General features: G+C 49.2%; 1 protein-coding gene across 2 annotated transcripts in view; it reads right to left on the bottom strand.

The window, feature by feature from the left end:
• Positions 1–14,379: 14,379 nt before the first annotated feature.
• Positions 14,380–23,243, bottom strand: part of FOXK2 (forkhead box K2) — a 125,971-nt gene continuing 117,107 nt past the window's right edge. For both annotated transcript variants that reach the window (XM_068263505.1, XM_068263504.1), the window contains one exon: positions 14,380–15,781. In XM_068263505.1, coding sequence (XP_068119606.1) covers positions 15,579–15,781 — 203 coding nt within the window. In that variant the 3' untranslated portion in view covers positions 14,380–15,578. The remainder of the gene's footprint in view (positions 15,782–23,243) is intronic.

The raw sequence follows: 23,243 nt of genomic DNA on the forward strand, positions 1-23,243 counted from the left end.
GTATATGGTAGCCTACCTGTATGAGAGGCTGCCCCCCTCTGGCATGGAGGCGTCACAGCAAGGCCACTATCACTATTACAATCACTCTCCCCTCCCACAGTTCTCAGAAGCGACAGTAAAATATTTATAGTCTCAGGACAGAAGACAAGGAGTATGACATTTTCCATGAAGCAGAGGGACTCTGCAGAACGAGACACTTCCTGTCCAGCTGTCCCCGGAAGTGGCTGAATCTCTGCATCACGTTATACAGATAGAAGCTCAGCCATGTGTTCTGGAGGCCTCTCCCTGAGTGTCAGTAGCTCAGGAAATCTCCCCAGGAACACACACAGCTGTAACGACACGCCTCCACTCCGGAAACCGCTGAGAAAGTCAGGACTGGGCTTCCAGGCTTGGTGTGAAGCTCCCGTCTCCAAACACTATATTATAGTTCAGGAGATTATAAGACCACAGAAGATCAGACGCAGCCTGGGGGTGGCGTCAGCGAGTCACAACTTCCAGCATCTTCCTCATGGAGGCTCCAAATCATCTGACAAACGCCACTACTGCTCCTTCCCATCATACAAGAGGCCTGGCTCCACCCTCTGTCACTGCTTGCTGAGATAAGGGGTGGGGCTAATGATGATAAAGAGCCAGCTGGGGGTGTGAGCACTTTTCACTGGAGGCTGCCATTTTCATTTCCTGTTAAACAATATCGGTTGCCTGGCTGCAGTAGTGTCTATTTGGCTGCAGTAGTGTCTATTTGGCTGCAGTAGTGTCTGATCACATCTGAAACAAGCATGCAGCTAATCCAGTCACACTTAAGTCACCTGATCTGCTGCATGCTTGTTCAGGGGCTGTGGGTAAGAGTATTAGAGACAGGATCAGCAGGACAGCCAGGCAATGTGCATTGTTTAACAGGAAATAAATATGGCAGCCTAAATATCCCTCTCACCTCATGTGTCCTTTAAGAGTAGGACTGATCAATGGGATGCAAATCCTTCCTCGCAAATGTTATGCAGCTTGGACTTGGACCAATATAAGTTGACAGGAAGTTATTCTGATTGGTCTAATCTCAAGCTGCATATAAGTTAAGGAGAAATGATTTGCATCCCACTGAGCATCCTTACTAATGAGGGGTGACCTTGTGTGAGAAGTGCCCACAGTCCAGCCAGGACATGCTACTGACCCACATCAGATCTGCTGTGTATGGAGTCAATGCCAATCATTCTGACTTGCAGGAACATTTCATGAAAATTGTACACAACTTGGAATTGGAATAGTCAGTGCCCTTCATCAGGACCTCGGCGCTGCGTACAGTCTGCGTGTGAGCTGGAATGATCTGTATCTCACTGTATGACGCGGAGCGTATGGATGTCCCTCCACAGCAGACAGGAGAGGAGCCGCCAATCACAGAGGAGCAAAGTCCCGCCCTCCCCAACCGCAGATCCTCCAACCACAGCCAGACCCAGGGGGCGCTGACAGGAAATGATCTCATAAGAGAGGAGCAAAGCCCTGCCCTCCCCCAACTGCAGATCCTCCAACCACAGCCAGACCCAGGCGCTGCTGATAGGAAATTATCTCATCATAGAGGAGCAAAGTCCTGCCCTTCCCCAACAGCAGATCCTCCAACCACAGCCAGATCCAGGGGGCGCTGATAGGAAATGATCTCATAAGAGAGGAGCAAAGTCCCGCCCTCCCCCAACTGCAGATCCTCCAACCACAGCCAGATCCAGGGAGCGCTGACAGGAAACGATCTCATCAGAGAGGAGCAAAGTCCTGCCCTCTCCCAACTGCAGATCCTCCAACCACAGCTAGACCCAGGCGCTGCTGACAAGTATTCAGCCTTACCCAGAAAAGACTGAGCTAGGAAGCTGTAGCTGCTGGGTGTACTGGCCTATGTGTCTATATTCAATAAGTTAAAATCACAGTTGATTTAGCATTATCTTTTTTTTTAGTTTAAAGTGAACATGGCAGCATCTCTAATGTGGAAGAGCGGGTGGGCCAGAGCGCGGAGGAGCGGGTGGGCCAGAGCGCGGAGGAGCGGGTGGGCCAGAGCGCGGAACAGCGGGTGGGCCAGAACGCGGAACAGCAGGGTGGGCCAGAGCGCAGAACAGCAGGGTGGGCCAGAGCGCGGAACAGCGGGTGGGCCAGAGCGCGGAACAGCGGGTGGGCCAGAGCGCGGAAAGAGCAGAGGGCCGGCGCGAAAGGGCGGAGGGCTATAATCAAGCTCCTGATTCTCCAATGGAAGGCTGCAGAGCAAATCAATGATGAAATGTCAAACTCTGGTGACAGTGGTCCTTCCTATGCAACAGTTAAACATTGGGAAGTCCATATTAATGCTGGCTATTTCAGTGGTGATAGTGAGAAGCCCAGTGGAAGGCCGGTGTCTGTAAATGTGACAGCCATCCATGACATGATCAAGGAGGACTGCCGAATTTCAGTATTTGGTAATATCGCGTGACAGAGTTGGAGCCATTATCCATGACTTGGAAATGAGAGACCTCACCACAGAGTGGATCCTGAGACTTTCCACAACCGAACAAAAAAAAAAAAATAAAGTTCTCGGTGGCTGTTTTGGAACATATTTGCAGGAAATGGGAGTTCCTGGACAAACAGGTAACTGGTGATGAGATGGGTCTACAGTTCTAATCCTGAAACAAAGGAAAAGTCTAAGGTATGGAGGCACAGGGCTTCCCCCAGGCCAAAGAAGGTCCCCGTGTGCAAAGATCAGCACTGGAGGGAATGGCCCCATTTCTGGGATATGAAGAGAGTTCTGCTCGTGGACTACCCCCATAAGGGTTCAACCATCAATGCAACATATTGCTGTTCCTTATTGGAAAAGCGGAGGCAAAATTTAGAGGAAAGCTCTCTGAAAGTGTCATCCTGTCACATGACAAAGCATCATCACACACTGCAGGTGACATCATTGTAAAAATTACCTCCTTAGGCTTTTAAGTGATGCCTCATCCACCCTAATCTCCTGACCTGGCTCCTTCTGACCATTATGTTCCCCAATCTCAAAAGGGACAACAATGTGGGAGTTTTGGAGGCAACCAATTCTGCAGATGAGTGGTTAGAGCAGCAGTCAGAAGAATTCTATCTGGAGGGACTTAAAAAGCTGCAGGACAGATATCACAAGTGACATCCTGGAGGAATAATAGAGAGGCAGTTACAGCATCCTAGCTCAGTATTTGCTGCGTAAGGCTCAATACTTGCCAGCACCCACCTCATACATGGAGGTTTATAGATCCAACGATTGAAGGCAAACGCTACTTACTACGGGCTGGTGAGCAGTGTGGCCGGCCAATAAACTTCACAGACTCCCAGGTGGAGAAATTATCAGTTTGTGTCTTCATTACCCATCTTCCCAGTCATGTCTACATATCACAACTCCTTATCCACCTCCACAGCACCAGTCTGACAAGATCTCTCCTCAGCCGGGAGGACATTTCAGGCCACCACGTGCTGCATCTGACCTCAGATCTCTCCTCAGCCAGGAGGACATTTCAGGCCACCACGTGCTGCATCTGACGAGATCTCTCCTCAGCCAGGAGGACATTTCAGGCCACCACGTGCTGCATCTGACAAGATCTCTCCTCAGCCAGGAGGACATTTCAGGCCACCACGTGCTGCATCTGACCTCAGATCTCTCCTCAGCCAGGAGGACACTTCAGGCCACCACGTGCTGCATCTGACAAGATCTCTCCTCAGCCAGGAGGACATTTCAGGCCACCACGTGCTGCATCTGACAAGATCTCTCCTCAGCCGGGAGGACATTTCAGGCCACCACGTGCTGCATCGGACGAGATCTCTCCTCAGCCGGGAGGACATTTCAGGCCACCACGTGCTGCATCTGACGAGATCTCTCCTCAGCCAGGAGGACATTTCAGGCCACCACGTGCTGCATCTGACAAGATCTCTCCTCAGCCGGGAGGACATTTCAGGCCACCACGTGCTGCATCTGACGAGATCTCTCCTCAGCCGGGAGGACATTTCAGGCCACCACGTGCTGCATCTGACAAGATCTCTCCTCAGCCGGGAGGACATTTCAGGCCACCACGTGCTGCATCTGACCTCAGATCTCTCCTCAGCCAGGAGGACATTTCAGGCCACCACGTGCTGCATCTGACGAGATCTCTCCTCAGCCAGGAGGACACTTCAGGCCACCACGTGCTGCATCTGACAAGATCTCTCCTCAGCCAGGAGGACATTTCAGGCCACCACGTGCTGCATCTGACAAGATCTCTCCTCAGCCGGGAGGACATTTCAGGCCACCACGTGCTGCATCTGACGAGATCTCTCCTCAGCCGGGAGGACATTTCAGGCCACCACGTGCTGCATCTGATGAGATCTCTCCTCAGCCAGGAGGACACTTCAGGCCACCACGTGCTGCATCTGACAAGATCTCTCCTCAGCCGGGAGGACATTTCAGGCCACCACGTGCTGCATCTGACCTCAGATCTCTCCTCAGCCAGGAGGACATTTCAGGCCACCACGTGCTGCATCTGACGAGATCTCTCCTCAGCCAGGAGGACACTTCAGGCCACCACGTGCTGCATCTGACAAGATCTCTCCTCAGCCGGGAGGACATTTCAGGCCACCACGTGCTGCATCTGACCTCAGATCTCTCCTCAGCCAGGAGGACATTTCAGGCCACCACGTGCTGCATCTGACCAGATCTCTCCTCAGCCGGGAGGACATTTCAGGCCACCACGTGCTGCATCTGATGAGATCTCTCCTCAGCCGGGAGGACATCTCAGGCCACCATGTACTGCATCTGACGAGATCTCTCCTCAGTAAGGACATTTCAGGCCACCATGTGCTGCATCTGACAAGTAAAAGAAAGAACCGAGAGCCCAATATAGTGTAGTATGTTCAGGCAGTTGATATAATTAAATGAGTAGAGTAATACTCACAAACCAGGGTTACCTCCAGGCAACCACTGTAAATGCAGGTGAGGATATTTTCCTGTCCCCACTCAGGAGTAAGAAGTCGCACTCTGTAGACTCAAGAAAAACAAAGGGGTATCCTCCTCCACCAAGGGTGGATGTTCAATGTGTAGTAAGAAGGACCAGAGGCGCCAAAAGTATAAAAACAATGATTGATTAAAATGTTTAAGATAGCTTGGGAGGAAGTGGTGGGCTTACCTCCTATAAGCAGACACAACAAGCTGTGTATTCAAAATAAAGGGCATTTATTGGTACACTCCAGGGTTTAATTGCAACGCGTTTCGCAGGTTCGCACCCGCTTCATCAGGCAAAATGTGACAGGAGTACACAACTGGGAATGAAAGAGGCACATAATGGTGTAAGTCCAAATCGGTACATGTATATCTGTTACATAAATAATAAAGAGACGATTGTATTTAAAAAAACGTATTCCAAATTGAACGTGTGTAAAGATGGAGTAGGGGAGTGTAGGATAATACGGAGGGGGGGAGGTGTGGTATGATTGTATAGGGGGGGAGAACAAGGGGGGGGGGAAAGAAAGAGTGGTGTTATACGCCATTGGGAGGTATTGAAAGGTATGGGGGGACCAGGGGGTTTGTGAATGGGCTGGGTAATTAGTGGCAAGTTATAGTGATTTAGTGAAGGATGAACAATTGTATAAACTGGACATTTGGGTGTGTAACAAATGTGTCTAAATAGGATGAACCAGGGTGGTCATTGTTAAAATGGACAGGATGGTGTCTGGGGGATAGTAAGTGTAAATGGATCCACATTCTAGTATCACAAAAGAATTTTGAGTGGTCATTTTTATAGTAAGAAGTATCAGAACATGCAAGTAGTTTTAGGAAGTAAAAAAGGAAGGAGACCATGAACTTACCAGCAGTCCGTCCAGAATACACCTGGCGCCTCGTTGCCAAGGTGTTGTACGGACGCTGGTTACATAGCGTGTGGGCACGCCCCCTGGCCAATCGGAGGTCGGAGCGGGCGGCTGGATTCGCGCCCAAACAAAGTGTGACTGACAGGCCGCGCGCGCGTCCGGCTCTGTCGTCACACGTGTTGTGGTGTGAGATAGGGGAGCGGGCTCGTGGGGCGCAACGTCATGTCCGGCTAGATGCGGACGTGACGTCACGGGGATCTCTTATTCGTCCTGCGCATGTGCATGATGCAGCCTGCGCCATGTTGGTTGTGGGTATTTAGGGGCAAGGATGTCGGCGGACTATATATGATCACTGGACATGGTGGGGGGAATAAAAACATATTAAAACCTCCTATTGTGCTCTGGCTAAGATATGGAAACAGTACATTCATTAATACCGAAACGAAAGTAACATAAAACAGAGCTATTCACGTTGTGCATTTGTCCTAGGAATTGCTGCCCCCCAGTGGACATTAAAGGTAGTTTTTTTCTTTTCCATATGTATATAATTACTCAGATTATTTTTATACCACATGTAAAACGTTGTTCAAATTAAATGAACAAATGTCACATAATCAATGTCAGAGGGGTCCATAGTGATCAATCTTCACGTCACATTTAAAATAATCGGTAGTACCTGACATTATATAAAGGATAAGCATAGGGTGAAAATAATTAAATGGCGTGCAATCTATACGAATAAAAACAGAAATAACAACGTTATCAACTGTCTCAGGAATAATGTACAGAGTTGTAATGTAATGACGATAAAAACAACCGGTGATAATAAAACAGATCACAAAAGAACACACAAAGAAATGAATAAAATTCATAAAAAAGGGAAAAATACACAAAACAAGGAATGATAAAAGAGGCGACTATTAAAACTTGATATTTTAAGAAATGTTTAGTGAATTTTTTCCAGATGTTCGTTGAGGCCCTCGGAAAAAATTCACTAAACATTTCTTAAAATATCAAGTTTTAATAGTCGCCTCTTTTATCATTCCTTGTTTTGTGTATTTTTCCCTTTTTTATGAATTTTATTCATTTCTTTGTGTGTTCTTTTGTGATCTGTTTTATTATCACCGGTTGTTTTTATCGTCATTACATTACAACTCTGTACATTATTCCTGAGACAGTTGATAACGTTGTTATTTCTGTTTTTATTCGTATAGATTGCACGCCATTTAATTATTTTCACCCTATGCTTATCCTTTATATAATGTCAGGTACTACCGATTATTTTAAATGTGACGTGAAGATTGATCACTATGGACCCCTCTGACATTGATTATGTGACATTTGTTCATTTAATTTGAACAACGTTTTACATGTGGTATAAAAATAATCTGAGTAATTATATACATATGGAAAAGAAAAAAACTACCTTTAATGTCCACTGGGGGGCAGCAATTCCTAGGACAAATGCACAACGTGAATAGCTCTGTTTTATGTTACTTTCGTTTCGGTATTAATGAATGTACTGTTTCCATATCTTAGCCAGAGCACAATAGGAGGTTTTAATATGTTTTTATTCCCCCCACCATGTCCAGTGATCATATATAGTCCGCCGACATCCTTGCCCCTAAATACCCACAACCAACATGGCGCAGGCTGCATCATGCACATGCGCAGGACGAATAAGAGATCCCCGTGACGTCACGTCCGCATCTAGCCGGACATGACGTTGCGCCCCACGAGCCCGCTCCCCTATCTCACACCACAACACGTGTGACGACAGAGCCGGACGCGCGCGCGGCCTGTCAGTCACACTTTGTTTGGGCGCGAATCCAGCCGCCCGCTCCGACCTCCGATTGGCCAGGGGGCGTGCCCACACGCTATGTAACCAGCGTCCGTACAACACCTTGGCAACGAGGCGCCAGGTGTATTCTGGACGGACTGCTGGTAAGTTCATGGTCTCCTTCCTTTTTTACTTCCTAAAACTACTTGCATGTTCTGATACTTCTTACTATAAAAATGACCACTCAAAATTCTTTTGTGATACTAGAATGTGGATCCATTTACACTTACTATCCCCCAGACACCATCCTGTCCATTTTAACAATGACCACCCTGGTTCATCCTATTTAGACACATTTGTTACACACCCAAATGTCCAGTTTATACAATTGTTCATCCTTCACTAAATCACTATAACTTGCCACTAATTACCCAGCCCATTCACAAACCCCCTGGTCCCCCCATACCTTTCAATACCTCCCAATGGCGTATAACACCACTCTTTCTTTCCCCCCCCTTGTTCTCCCCCCCTATACAATCATACCACACCTCCACCCCCTCCGTATTATCCTACACTCCCCTACTCCATCTTTACACACGTTCAATTTGGAATACGTTTTTTTAAATACAATCGTCTCTTTATTATTTATGTAACAGATATACATGTACCGATTTGGACTTACACCATTATGTGCCTCTTTCATTCCCAGTTGTGTACTCCTGTCACATTTTGCCTGATGAAGCGGGTGCGAACCTGCGAAACGCGTTGCAATTAAACCCTGGAGTGTACCAATAAATGCCCTTTATTTTGAATACACAGCTTGTTGTGTCTGCTTATAGGAGGTAAGCCCACCACTTCCTCCCAAGCTATCTTAAACATTTTAATCATTGTTTTTATACTTTTGGCGCCTCTGGTCCTTCTTACTATGCATCTGACAAGATCTCTCCTCAGCCGGGAGGACATTTCAGGCCACCACGTGCTGCATCTGACAAGATCTCTCCTCAGCCGGGAGGACATTTCAGGCCACCACGTGCTGCATCTGACAAGATCTCTCCTCAGCCAGGAGGACATTTCAGGCCACCACGTGCTGCATCTGACCTCAGATCTCTCCTCAGCCAGGAGGACATTTCAGGCCACCATGTGCTGCATCTGACAAGATCTCTCCTCAGTAAGGACATTTCAGGCCACCACGTGCTGCATCTGACAAGATCTCTCCTCAGCCGGGAGGACATCTCAGGACACCACGTGCTGCATCTGACGAGATCTCTTCTCAGCCGGGAGGACATTTCAGGCCACCACGTGCTGCATCTGACAAGATCTGTCCTCAGCCGGGAGGACATTTCAGGCCACCACGTGCTGCATCTGACGAGATCTCTTCTCAGCCGGGAGGACATTTCAGGCCACCACGTGCTGCATCTGACCTCAGATCTCTCCTCAGCCAGGAGGACATTTCAGGCCACCACGTGCTGCATCTGACCTCAGACCTCTCCTCAGCCGGGAGGACATTTCAGGCCACCACGTGCTGCATCTGACCTCAGATCTCTCCTCAGCCAGGAGGACATTTCAGGCCACCACGTGCTGCATCTGACCTCAGATCTCTCCTCAGCCGGGAGGACATTTCAGGCCACCACGTGCTGCATCTGACCTCAGATCTCTCCTCAGCCGAGAGGACATTTCAGGCCACCACGTGCTGCATCTGACAAGATCTCTCCTCAGCCGGGAGGACATTTCAGGCCACCACGTGCTGCATCTGACAAGATCTCTCCTCAGCCGGGAGGACATTTCAGGCCACCACGTGCTGCATCTGATGAGATCTCTCCTCAGTAAGGACATTTCAGGACACCACGTGCTGCATCTGACAAGATCTCTCCTCAGTAAGGACATTTCAGGACACCACGTGCTGCATCTGACAAGATCTCTCCTCAGCCGGGAGGACATTTCAGGCCACCACGTGCTGCATCTGACCTCAGACCTCTCCTCAGCTAGGAGGACATTTCAGGCCACCACGTGCTGCATCTGACAAGATCTCTCCTCAGCCAGGAGGACATTTCAGGCCACCACGTGCTGCATCTGACCTCAGATCTCTCCTCAGCCAGGAGGACATTTCAGGCCACCATGTGCTGCATCTGACAAAATCTCTCCTCAGTAAGGACATTTCAGGCCACCACGTGCTGCATCTGACAAGATCTCTCCTCAGCCGGGAGGACATCTCAGGACACCACGTGCTGCATCTGACGAGATCTCTTCTCAGCCGGGAGGACATTTCAGGCCACCACGTGCTGCATCTGACAAGATCTGTCCTCAGCCGGGAGGACATTTCAGGCCACCACGTGCTGCATCTGACGAGATCTCTTCTCAGCCGGGAGGACATTTCAGGCCACCACGTGCTGCATCTGACCTCAGATCTCTCCTCAGCCAGGAGGACATTTCAGGCCACCACGTGCTGCATCTGACCTCAGACCTCTCCTCAGCCGGGAGGACATTTCAGGCCACCACGTGCTGCATCTGACCTCAGATCTCTCCTCAGCCAGGAGGACATTTTAGGCCACCACGTGCTGCATCTGACCTCAGATCTCTCCTCAGCCGGGAGGACATTTCAGGCCACCACGTGCTGCATCTGACCTCAGATCTCTCCTCAGCCGAGAGGACATTTCAGGCCACCACGTGCTGCATCTGACAAGATCTCTCCTCAGCCGGGAGGACATTTCACGCCACCACGTGCTGCATCTGACCTCAGACCTCTCCTCAGCTAGGAGGACATTTCAGGCCACCACGTGCTGCATCTGATGAGATCTCTCCTCAGCCAGGAGGACATTTCAGGCCACCACGTACTGCATCTGATGAGATCTCTCCTCAGCCAGGAGGACATTTCAGGCCACCACGTGCTGCATCTGACAAGATCTCTCCTCAGTAAGGACATTTCAGGACACCACGTGCTGCATCTGACAAGATCTCTCCTCAGTAAGGACATTTCAGGACACCACGTGCTGCATCTGACAAGATCTCTCCTCAGCCGGGAGGACATTTCAGGCCACCACGTGCTGCATCTGACCTCAGACCTCTCCTCAGCTAGGAGGACATTTCAGGCCACCACGTGCTGCATCTGATGAGATCTCTCCTCAGCCAGGAGGACATTTCAGGCCACCACGTACTGCATCTGATGAGATCTCTCCTCAGCCAGGAGGACATTTCAGGCCACCACGTGCTGCATCTGACAAGATCTGTCCTCAGCCGGGAGGACATTTCAGGCCACCACGTGCTGCATCTGACGAGATCTCTTCTCAGCCGGGAGGACATTTCAGGCCACCACGTGCTGCATCTGACCTCAGATCTCTCCTCAGCCAGGAGGACATTTCAGGCCACCACGTGCTGCATCTGACCTCAGACCTCTCCTCAGCCGGGAGGACATTTCAGGCCACCACGTGCTGCATCTGACCTCAGATCTCTCCTCAGCCAGGAGGACATTTCAGGCCACCACGTGCTGCATCTGACCTCAGACCTCTCCTCAGCCGGGAGGACATTTCAGGCCACCACGTGCTGCATCTGACCTCAGATCTCTCCTCAGCCGAGAGGACATTTCAGGACACCACGTGCTGCATCTGACAAGATCTCTCCTCAGTAAGGAGGACATTTCAGGCCACCACGTGCTGCATCTGACGAGATCTCTCCTCAGCCAGGAGGACATTTCAGGCCACCACGTGCTGCATCTGATGAGATCTCTCCTCAGCCAGGAGGACATTTCAGGCCACCACGTGCTGCATCTGACCTCAGATCTCTCCTCAGCCGGGAGGACATTTCAGGCCACCACGTGCTGCATCTGACAAGATCTCTCCTCAGTAAGGAGGACATTTCAGGCCACCACGTGCTGCATCTGACCTCAGATCTCTCCTCAGCCAGGAGGACATTTCAGGCCACCACGTGCTGCATCTGACCTCAGATCTCTCCTCAGCCGGGAGGACATTTCAGGCCACCACGTGCTGCATCTGACAAGATCTCCCCTCAGTAAGGAGGACATTTCAGGCCACCACGTGCTGCATCTGACCTCAGATCTCTCCTCAGCCAGGAGGACATTTCAGGCCACCACGTGCTGCATCTGACCTCAGATCTCTCCTTAGCCGGGAAGACATTTCAGGCCACCATGTGCTGCATCTGACAAGATCTCTCCTCAGCCGGGAGGACATTTAAGACCACCACGTGCTGCATCTGACGAGATCTCTTCTCAGCCGAGAGGACATTTCAGGCCACCACGTGCTGCATCTGACGAGATCTCTTCTCAGCCGAGAGGACATTTCAGGCCACCACGCGCTGCATCTGACAAGATCTCTCCTCAGCCGGGAGGACATTTCAGGACACCACGTGCTGCATCTGATGAGATCTCTCCTCAGCCGGGAGGACATTTAAGACCACCACGCGCTGCCTCCTCTTCTATCCAGAAAACACAACTACAGACAAGACAAAGTTATTGATGACAAAACTAAGAATGAGGGTTTCATGTAAAATATCATACTCCTAGGTTTATTAAAGGTCAAGATTATAAATATTTTATGACGCCAATAAACAAAAACATAAATAAAATCCACCTTGCATCATCCAATTTTTTTTCCATGACAGTCGGACATACTGAATCTTGATTGGGAGAAAATGAGAGAAAAAAAATACTGGGTGAAGCTCAAATTAAAAAGATTTTCTATCCTTGCAGTGCATTAAGACAAAACTTCCTGAAATGGTAAAAATAAACACTAAAAGTGGTGCAAATGAGGACATTCAAAACTAGACGGCTACAATCATGATGGAGTGACGTGGGGGCACAGGGCATCCACAATCATGATGGAGTGAGACTCACTCAGCACAGGGCAGCCACAATCATGATGGAATGAGATGGAGGCACGGGGCAGCCAAAATCATGCTGGAGTAAAATGGGGGCACTCGGCTAAGGGCAGCCACAATCATGAGGGAGTGACATGGGGGCACAGGGCAGCCACAATCATGCTAGAGAGATGGGGGCACTCGGCACGGGGCAGCCACAATCATGATGGAATGAGATGGGGGCACAGGGCAGCCACAATCATGCTGGAGTGAGATGGGGGCACTCGGCTCTGGGCAGCCACAATCATGCTGGAGTGAGATGGGGGCACTCGGCACGGGGCAGCCACAATCATGCTGGAGTGAGATGTAGGCACTCGGTCACAATCATGATGGAATGAGATGGGGGCACAGGGCAGCCACAATCATGCTGGAGTGAGATGGGGGCACTCGGCTCTGGGCAGCCACAATCATGCTGAAGTGAGATGGGGGCACTCGGCACGGGGCAGCCACAATCATACTGGAGTGAGATGGGGGCACTCGGTCACAATCATGATGGAATGAGATGGGGGCACAGGGCAGCCACAATCATGCTGGAGTGAGATGGGGGCACTCGGCTCTGGGCAGCCACAATCATGCTGGAGTGAGATGGGGGCACTCGGCACGGGGCAGCCACAATCATGCTGGAGTGAGATGGGGGCACAGGACAGCCACAATCATGCTGGAGTGAGATGTAGGCACTCGGTCACAATCATGATGGAATGAGATGGGGCACAGGGCAGCCACAATCATGAGGGAATGAGATGGGGGCACTCGGTCACAATCATGCTGGAGTGAGATGGGGGCACTCGGCACGGGCAGCCACAATCATGCTGGAGTGAGATGGGGGCACAGGGTAGCCACAATCATGCTGGAGTGAGATGGGGGCACTCGGTCACAATTATGCTGGAGTGAGATGGGGCACTCGGCACGGGGCAGCCACAATCATGATGGAGTGAGATGGGGGCACTCGGCCACAATCATGCTGGAGTGAGATGGGGGCACTCGGTCACAATCATGAGGGAATGAGATGGGGGCACTCGGCCACAATCATGCTGGAGTGAGATGGGGGCACTCGGCCACAATCATGCTGGAGTGAGATGGGGGCACTCGGCCACAATCATGCTGGAGTGAGATGGGGGCACTCGGTCACAATCATGAGGGAATGAGATGGGGGCACTCGGCCACAATCATGCTGAAGTGAGATGGGGGCACTCGGTCACAATCATGCTGGAGTGAGATGGGGGCACAGGGCAGCCACAATCATGCTGGAGTGAGATGGGGGCACTCGGTCACAATCATGCTGGAGTGAGATGGGGGCACTCGGCCACAATCATGCTGGAGTGAGATGGGGGCACTCGGCCACAATCATGCTGGAGTGAGATGGGGGCACTCGGCCACAATCATGCTGGAGTGAGATGGGGGCACTCGGCACGGGGCAGCCACAATCATGCTGGAGTGAGATGGGGGCACTCGGTCACAATCATGCTGGAGTGAGATGGGGGCACTCGGTCACAATCATGCTGGAGTGAGATGGGGGCACTCGGCACAGGGCAGCCACAATCATGCTGGAGTGAGATGGGGGCACTCGGCCACAATCATGCTGGAGTGAGATGGGGGCACTCGGTCACAATCATGAGGGAATGAGATGGGGGCACTCGGCCACAATCATGCTGGAGTGAGATGGGGGCACTCGGCCACAATCATGCTGGAGTGAGATGGGGGCACTCGGCCACAATCATGCTGGAGTGAGATGGGGGCACTCGGCCACAATCATGCTGGAGTGAGATGGGGGCACTCGGCCACAATCATGCTGGAGTGAGATGGGGGCACTCGGTCACAATCATGATGGGTTTATATGGAAACACTCGGCACAGCCAATTCTAATGGAAGATAATCAGGAACAGGTTCGGTGTCCAGTTGACTGCTGGATAAAAGTTACCCGACACGTCTTTCTTTTTCTATTTTTTTGTTTATTTTATTTATAGAACTCCTTCTTGACGTTTTTGGGGTTTTTTCTTCTCTAAGTGGGACAGCAGCCTTTGCCATTTAAACATACACAATATTAAGCAAGATATTTTTTAAGTTTTTTTTTTTTTTAAACCTTAGAAGGGAGGGGTCTGGGAGGAATATTGGGGGGGGGGGGGGAGGGGGGGTAAATTAGGCAGGGCACAGAACAGAAGGGGACAAAGAGTTAAGTGCAGCTCTGATGAAAACCAATAGCATTTTCTTTACAATTTGTTAAACGTCTTTTAGGTGTTGTTCTTTTTCTTTTCTTCCTCCCGAGAGTCTGTTACATGCACAAAGTAAGATCACCACACATGGCAATGAAAATAAAAATATATCGGAAAGGATCAGGCTAAAATAGAGGGGAAAATGTTGCAGAGGAATCGTGTGTTTGCCACCATAACAGATTAAATTGCAAATGTGGAAAAAATAAAATCTAAAAAAAAAAATAAAAATAAAAAGCTACATTCAATAATCAGAATTAAAAAAATAAAATAAAAACACAACTAAGGTGGTCGGTAGGGGGCGGAGCAGATGAAATGTATGACCCATTTTCGCCTTGTACTGGGAAAACAAAAAACATCCGGGTTTAGAGCCAAAACAACAAAAATACTGCAAAAGAAATCCACTGTGTTTGTAACGCAGCCTCTCCCGGGGGAGGGGGGGGGCGAGGGGGTCTCCGTGGAAAGGGGCTAGCTGCCAAGTGCTGCATGGTAAGTCTCCCTGCACAGGAATACACAATCTATTTCCGCTGGGATCCAGACCAAATCAAGCGATTACCATGCAAGCCACATCTGTGTGCTCAAGACACAACTTGGGGGGGAAAACAAAAAAAACCAAAGGGTTTAAAAACAGTCTGATTGGTGAGTTGTGTATACATCCCCGAGTCGCAGGAGAAGAGGGACGCCTCAGGATGGCCCGGTAGTCACCTGGAAATGCTTGATCGGGAGATGAGGTTCGGTAAGGCCACCTGTGTGGATTCAGTGCTGATCGAGAACATGGTTTCATCACAGGGCCCCCCCAGTCCGGCAGGCGAAGGGTTGTCGCTTTTGGCACCTCTGATGCTGTAACTGGTGAATGGATGTAACTTCCGGAAACGGGGGAAAAAAAGAGCGAAGAAAAGAAAAAGAAAAGCTGGGCGGTCCTATTTTTGGTTGTCTTGTTGATTGGCCGCCGCAGGGGCTCCGTCCGCCTGGGCGTTCTCCGTAATCACTAGACCTTCTCGTTCTTCTGCCTTGCTTCTCTTGAGGTCGGGCTGCTCGCTTTGGTCTCCGTTTTGCCTCTTGGTGGGGAGGGAGGCGGAGGCCGAGGCGTGAGTGGCCAACATGTGCAGGGGGCTGGCGGCCGCTGTGGGGAGAGGAGGACACAGGGTCAGCTGGAGCCACTTACAACACCACTACATATTCTGTGCTCATCAAGCCTGACCTGACCAATCGCAGCAGAGGAGAGACCGGCTTCATACAGATGGTCAGTGACATGCTAATAATAGAGAGTTGATGACATTTATGCATATTTCTCAGCCAGTGTTTATTTCTATTCTAAGTTGCATTTGCATAAAATTAATATTTGCATCAACACAAAATGATTAGCATCACTGACCATCTCTCCTCAACACGTCTGTTCTCAGACACTGGGGGGCAGTATTACCCAGGTCCACTTGCACTCTGACCTGAGATGATGTCAAGTGCCATGGTGGCAGTAAGTGGGAGGCTCTAGACCAGTGTTTCCCTTCCCTGTCCTCAAGGCCCACCAACAGTGCATGTTTTGTGGAATTCCACAGAGGTAGTTAATGAACTCTCCTGAGACACGAATTACCTCACCTGTGAATGTTTTTCTGCAACACATGTACTGTTGGTGGGCCTTGAGGACAGGGTTGGGGAACTCTGCCTCTAGACCATGTAAAGTCCACCCATGCTGGGAAAGAGTGGACAGTTGTCCACTGCATCCATGTAGACCAATTTATGTTGGTTCTTTTACACTTGTAAGGCGGCATGATGTTGGCAGGACAGGCTTCCGAACCGAGGGTTAGGAGGCGTGGCCACAGAGAGGAAGTGACTTCACATACAGATGCTGAAGAGGGTGGGGGACAGGGTGGGGGACGGGGAAGGATCATGGATTACAGGATAGAGCTGACCTGAACTCTAGAGTACAATCAGCCTATACATTTTGTGCTAATCATGATTGCGAAGGGGCGGAGCTCAGATGTCTGCAAGCGAGGTGTGTTGAGGTGTGGCCTGCACCTGGAGGGAGGTGTGGCCTGTGCATGGAGGACGCACAATGGCGTTGGGTGAAACCACTGATTAGGTGGGGCTGATCTTCTGTTGTCAGCTCCTTCACAGAGACTGCTGGAAAGCAGAAACTGGAGAGAGTCCATGTTCTAAAGGGAACCTGAGGTGAGAAAGATATGGATGCTAACGTCACCGAGTGCGAGTGATTGACAGCAGCGCTCGCACAGTAGAGGATGACCTGGCGAGGTCGGCCTCTGCACCGTCGGGGAGCGGGAGCCAGCGGGTGAGACCAGAGCTGCAGTGAGGGACAGAGCGGCTGCTAGAGGCTGGAGGAAGCCCCAGGTAAGTAGGTGTCATATTTTCTAGCTCGGATATTACCTTTAAACTAAGAGATCATCTGGATAGCCAGGCGACTGGTATTGTTTAACAGGAAATAAATATATCAGCCTCCGTATCACTCTTACCTCAGGTTCCCTTTAAGAGTAGTACATATCATGCAATTTTCATTTCAGATCCAATTTCCGATTGAGAAAATTTCATTTTTGATAGTTATCCAAATGGAAAAATGGTCAGGGTTGGAGAAAAAAAAATAGTGTACATATGTATGCCAACTCTTACATATCCGATCGATGTCAGATCTGAATATCGTTCTGATCTCATATCTGGCAGATTGCCCTCTGCATGTAATAGTGGCAGCTGTGCATAGATCAGCCGCACTGTGTAACAAGGCATCTTATTTTCTGTTGTAATGTAATATGGAGAGCCTATTATAAGTCATCTAAGCTATAAGCACAGATCAGCAGCAGTGATACCATCTGATAGTACCTGGAGGAAGCGATGCTGCCAGAGGCAGAGGAGATGTACAAACACAATTACTGCAGTCACATTGCACACTGATGATGGGCTGGATTCATCAATGAGAGCAGTGCAAGCTCAGCACAGGCTATGCTGCGGTAGTACAGTGTAGCGTGTACTGGTAACTTACTTACGCTCCTTGTAACTAATGGCGCTTCACTTGTCCCGGCCTGAGTCCCGGCGGATGCAGTGGCTTTGTAGGATGTCATCCCCGCACGTTAATTGGCCCAATCGGCTGCCCGTCAAGTGCTTTTTTGCTCATTTAGAGGCGTCTTAACAACAACGCTCAGTTTCTTGTTGCCACTGGTGGTTTAGGATGAACTGTAACGAGCTGTAACAGCAGCTTCCTCGATCCACATATTGTGGGAAGAAGTTATCGCCATACCAGCTGGAGAGGGTACTACTCAAAGGCCTTAGGTGCGAAAGACACCAAATACATGTGGCAGTTAGGACAGCCCGAGCAGCATGGCAGAGCAAGTATAGCAGAACTTGACACAACATGCGTCTGAGTTTCGCCCTGCCCCCGGGCTTCCTCAGGACATCACTACAAACACTCCTCTCTCCTCATATAGTCCCAGCAGCGCCAATACCCAATAGACTTGCCTTCTGCTAGCTACATAAATAGTTGCATACCCACAGACAGCAAATGTACAAAGGCAAGGGAAGAACAGCTACATCTTGTGGTATCCATAATGATAGATTGCCTGTAATTGGCCTAGGAGTATGGCACTTAGAATTCTTATGCCCTCTACTGGCTCATTCTGGGATAAATTCTCATCAGAACTAAGGACAGGATAACGGTGGCGACATCATGTGGGAAAATAATGGACATAGCATATTATCTGCCAAATCCTATACAATAATAGCCCTGTGTCTACGTCCCATGTCCGTGCGTTTGCGCTACTGCGCATGTGCAGCACGGACAGCCGTTGGGACAGGAGGACGACGGGGCCAGCCGGGCGTGCTGACATACAGCGGTGGTCACAGGGGCGGGAGGGGGGCTGTGAGACAGACCTAGAGCCTCTTATATTAACAGGCTTAGGTCTACTAGTATTTTAATATACAGCTGATTTCTAATATCTGCACAGTTAGATCGGTACTGTATATCTGATTTTAAAAATACGGCAACAGCTTTATTGCAGCAGCACAAGTAATTTTATTTCAGCGCCACGGAATATGTTGGCACTTCATAAAGCAATTATAACTTTTGTGGACTAAGCACTGCTATTACTGTATATACAAGTTATTTATGATGACTTAAAGAGAAACCGTGACCAAGAATTGAACGTCATCCCAATCAGTAGCTGATACCCCCTTTCCCATGAGAAATCTGTACCTTTTCTCACACAGATCATCAGGGGCTCTATATGGCTGATATTGTGGTGAAACCCCTTCCAAAAGTAACTCTGAGGACAATGGTCCTGCCAGTTTCCTGTCTGTGAACCTAGCTGCATTGTGGGAAATAGCTGTTTACAGCTGTTTCCAACTGCCAAAAAAACAAGCAGCAGCTACATCACCTGCCAACAGTAAAAATGTCACCATGTGATAAATGTCAGAATGTAAATCAGGGAGAGGAAAGATTTTACAATGGGCAAACACTGACTAAATCAATTATACATAACCATTGTAAAAATGTATCACTTTTTTAGTATATTATTTTCACTGGAGTTCCTCTTTAACTGAGAAATAGAACTGTTTATCAAATTTTCACTTAATTACATTTAAAAATATTATTAATTAATATTAAAAATATTATTTTTTCCCCCGACTTCAGATACCCAAAACTACGCCGACTCCACAGCCCTGCTTTGCATGCAGGGACGTTGCACATGTAGGATATGGCTGTGACCTGGTCTACATATTGCTCCACACAGGCCATGCAGTTGCAATCTATCAGGCACTGGAATTAAAGTGCCCATATGCTAACTCGATTTCCTGCCGATAGACAGCAGATTCGATCACTGATCAAATCTGCGGTGAAACCGATAACACGAATGCAGACCGATTTCCACCCAAAAACGATCAATTCCGTCAATCTGTCCAGATGGAAAATTTTGCCCGATCGCCGGTGGATCGGGAGCAGGTACCGTATATACTCGCAAGCAAGCCGACCCGCATATAAGCCGACCCCCCAACTTTTACCTGAAAAACCAGGAAAAAATGATTGACCCTCAATATAAGCCCCCGGCTGGCCGCATGATCCCCCAGTGTGTCCCAGTATAGCTAGTATAGTGCCCACTATGGGTAGGTAGTACCTCACTATAGCTAGTACAGTGCCCAGTATAGCTAGTACAGTGCCCAGTATAGGTAGTAAAGTACCCAGTATAGCTAGTATAGTGCCCCAGTATAGCTAGTATAGTGCCCCAGTATAGCTAGATAGTGCTCAGTATAGCGCCCCACTATGGGTAGGTAGTGCCCCTTTCCCCCACTATTACCTTACCCGGTGGCTTCCTCTACTCCCCTCGCCGTCTCCTGCTCGCCCGTGTAAATAAATTCACAGCAGCTCGCCCCACGGCGGCTGCTGTGTGATGAGGGAGGAAGCCGTAGAGAGAGCGGCTCACTGTAGCGGCAATGTATCGCCATTACTATGGGAACCGCTCTCTACGGCTTCTCCCTGATCACACAGCAGCCGCCGTGGGGCGAGCTGCTGTGAATTATTTACACGGGCGAGCAGGAGACGGCGAGGGGAGTAGAGGAAGCCGCCGGGTAAGCTAATAGCAGCGGCGGCCGCCGGGGGAGGGCGGGGCTATCGCGGACCAACATGACTCGCAAGCAAGTCGACTCTCCAACTTTTAGCCCACTTTTTTTGGGGGGGGGTCAAAAAGTTGACTTGCTTGCGAGTATATACGGTAGCTCGATTCAGTGATGACTGACGCAGCAATAATCTCACCTGTTCTGCTGGCGCGAGTCCCCGGGTCCACGCTGACACTTTCTCCGGCTGGCCGCCTTCTTTTCACTTCCTGTCCCGTTCTGTGAGAAGGCGAACTTCAAATAGTAGAGGGTGCTCCCCCTTTTCACAGGAAGGGACAGGAAGTGAAGAAGGGCAGCTGGAGAAAGGGACAGCACAGGGACTCGTGCCAGCGGACAGGTGATGTAGTGCTGCTGGCCGTGGGAGCAGGGGCGGCGAGGCAGGCTGAGGCAGCTCCACAGGTTGTGAGCAGCCATTAGATGCCTCTGTGATCAGATTTGATCAGAGAGGGATCTATCCGTTGGTCGATCTGGTGGCAATCGAGCAGTGCATGCCAGCCTTTACAGATGCCATCAGTGTGCAATGTGACTGCAGCACTTGTGTTTGTACATCTCCTCTGCCTCTGAGAGCATCGCTTCCTCCAGGCACTATCAGATGGTATCACTGCTGCTGATCTGTGCTTACAGCTTGGATGACTTATAATAGGCTCTCCATATTACATCACAACAGGAAATAAGGTGCCTTGTTACACAGTCGTCCTCCTGTCCCAACGGCTGTCCGTGCTGCACATGCGCAGTAGCGCAAACGCACGGACATGGGACGCAGACACAGGGCTATTATTGTATGGGATTTGCAGATAATATGCTATGTCCATTATTTTCCCACAGGATGTTGCCACTGTTATCCTGTCCTTCGTTCTGATGAGAATTTATGTAGAATTTATCCCAGAATGAGCCAGTAGAGGGCATAAGAATTCTAAGTGCCATACTCCTAGGCCAATTACAGGCAATATATCATTATGGATACCACAAGATGTTGCTGTTCTTCCCTTGCCTTTGTACATTTGCTGTCTGTGGGTATGCAACTATTTATGTAGCTAGCAGAAGGCAAGTCTATTGGGTATTGGCGCTGCTGGGACTATATGAGGAGAGAGGAGTGTTTGTAGTGACGTCCTGAGGAAGCCCGGGGGCAGGGCGAAACTCAGACGCATGTTGTGTCAAGTTCTGCTATACTTGCTCTGCCATGCTGCTCGGGCTGTCCTAACTGCCACATGTATTTGGTGTCTTTCGCACCTAAGGCCTTTGAGTAGTACCCTCTCCAGCTGGTATGGCGATAACTTCTTCCCACAATATGTGGATCGAGGAAGCTGCTGTTACAGCTCGTTACGGTTCATCCTAAACCACCAGTGGCAACAAGAAACTGAGCGTTGTTGTTAAGACGCCTCTAAATGAGCAAAAAAGTACCAAAAAGCACTTGACGGGCAGCCGATTGGGCCAATTAACGTGCGGGGATGACATCCTACAAAGCCACTGCATCCGCCGGGACTCAGGCCGGGACAAGTGAAGCGCCATTAGTTACAAGGAGCGTAAGTAAGTTACCAGTACACGCTACACTGTACTACCGCAGCATAGCCTGTGCTGAGCTTGCACTGCTCTCATTGATGAATCCAGCCCATCATCAGTGTGCAATGTGACTGCAGTAATTGTGTTTGTACATCTCCTCTGCCTCTGGCAGCATCGCTTCCTCCAGGTACTATCAGATGGTATCACTGCTGCTGATCTGTTGCTTATAGCTTGGATGACTTATAATAGGCTCTCCATATTACATCGCAACAGGAAATAAGATGCCTTGTTACACAGCTGCCCCTATTATATGCAGAGGGCAATCTGCCAGATATGATTGATCGCAGCACGGTGCAGCAGATTCTAGGTGTGTACATGCAGAAGTAAACATTGTGCTCATATTGGTCTAATGATCCTCCATGAGGGGTTATAATCCTTAACAAGCCCAATACTAGTCAATATCGTCAATCAGTATGGATTATCTAACGCTGTCTAGTTTCACCATACAATATAGGTCGCTCCAATTACCTATTGCATTAATAAGCTATTATGAGATTTAATGAATTGGGTGATGGTATCTCAATCACAGTGATTACAAATGATGAACACAATCCCCTATCACTGCGGTGGGCTATATTATTACATGGATCTGGGATTTTGTGTACAAGTTGCAGTTTGTACAGCATTTGGTGGTAGAATATCATATTTACCAGTGCTTGCACCTGCACCATGCCATCATTACAGAATACTAGCTGATTACCCGGCGTTGCTCGGGGATTTATTTGGTTGGTTTTGGCTCTGCCCACTGATCACCCGGCGTTGCCCGGGGATGTATTTGGCTGGTGTTGGCTCCGCCCACTTTTTCTAACCCTAACACACAATTACTCAATGACCAAGTTTGTGAGCTTTACGGTCTTTGACATCACTAATTTGCATTGAAATGAAACAAATCTGATTGGCTGCTTGTAGCTCCGCCCCCTTTTCTGAATTTGAACCCCAGTCACCCAATGACCAACTGTAGCAGGTTTGAGGCTTGTACCATTAACAGTGCAAGAATGGTAGCAATTAAATATTCCCCTTGAAAATCAATAGGTGAATTTTGATTAGCTTTTGTAGGCTCCACCCACTATTCTGTATATTAATCCCAGTCACCCAGTGACCACATGTGCAAAGTTTGAAAACCCTGCCAATAAAGGGGCACTATGATGAAAATGTGTTAATTTTTAAATATGTGAAAACATATACAAATAAAAATTACATTTCTTCCAGAGCAAAATGAGCCATAAGTTCCTTTTCTCCTATGTTGCTGTCACTTACAGTAGGTAGTAGAAATCTGAGATGCGACAGGTTTTGGACTAGCCCATCTCCTCATAGGGGGTTCTCAGGGGTTTATTTTCAAAAGCAATTAGTGAATAGCAGTTGCTCTGTCCAACTGTCAAAAAACTGTAGCGAGCAGAGAAAGCTGGCCAGCATAA

The sequence above is a fragment of the Hyperolius riggenbachi genome, chromosome 12 (assembly GCF_040937935.1).
Source record: "Hyperolius riggenbachi isolate aHypRig1 chromosome 12, aHypRig1.pri, whole genome shotgun sequence".
NCBI lineage: Eukaryota > Metazoa > Chordata > Amphibia > Anura > Hyperoliidae > Hyperolius > Hyperolius riggenbachi.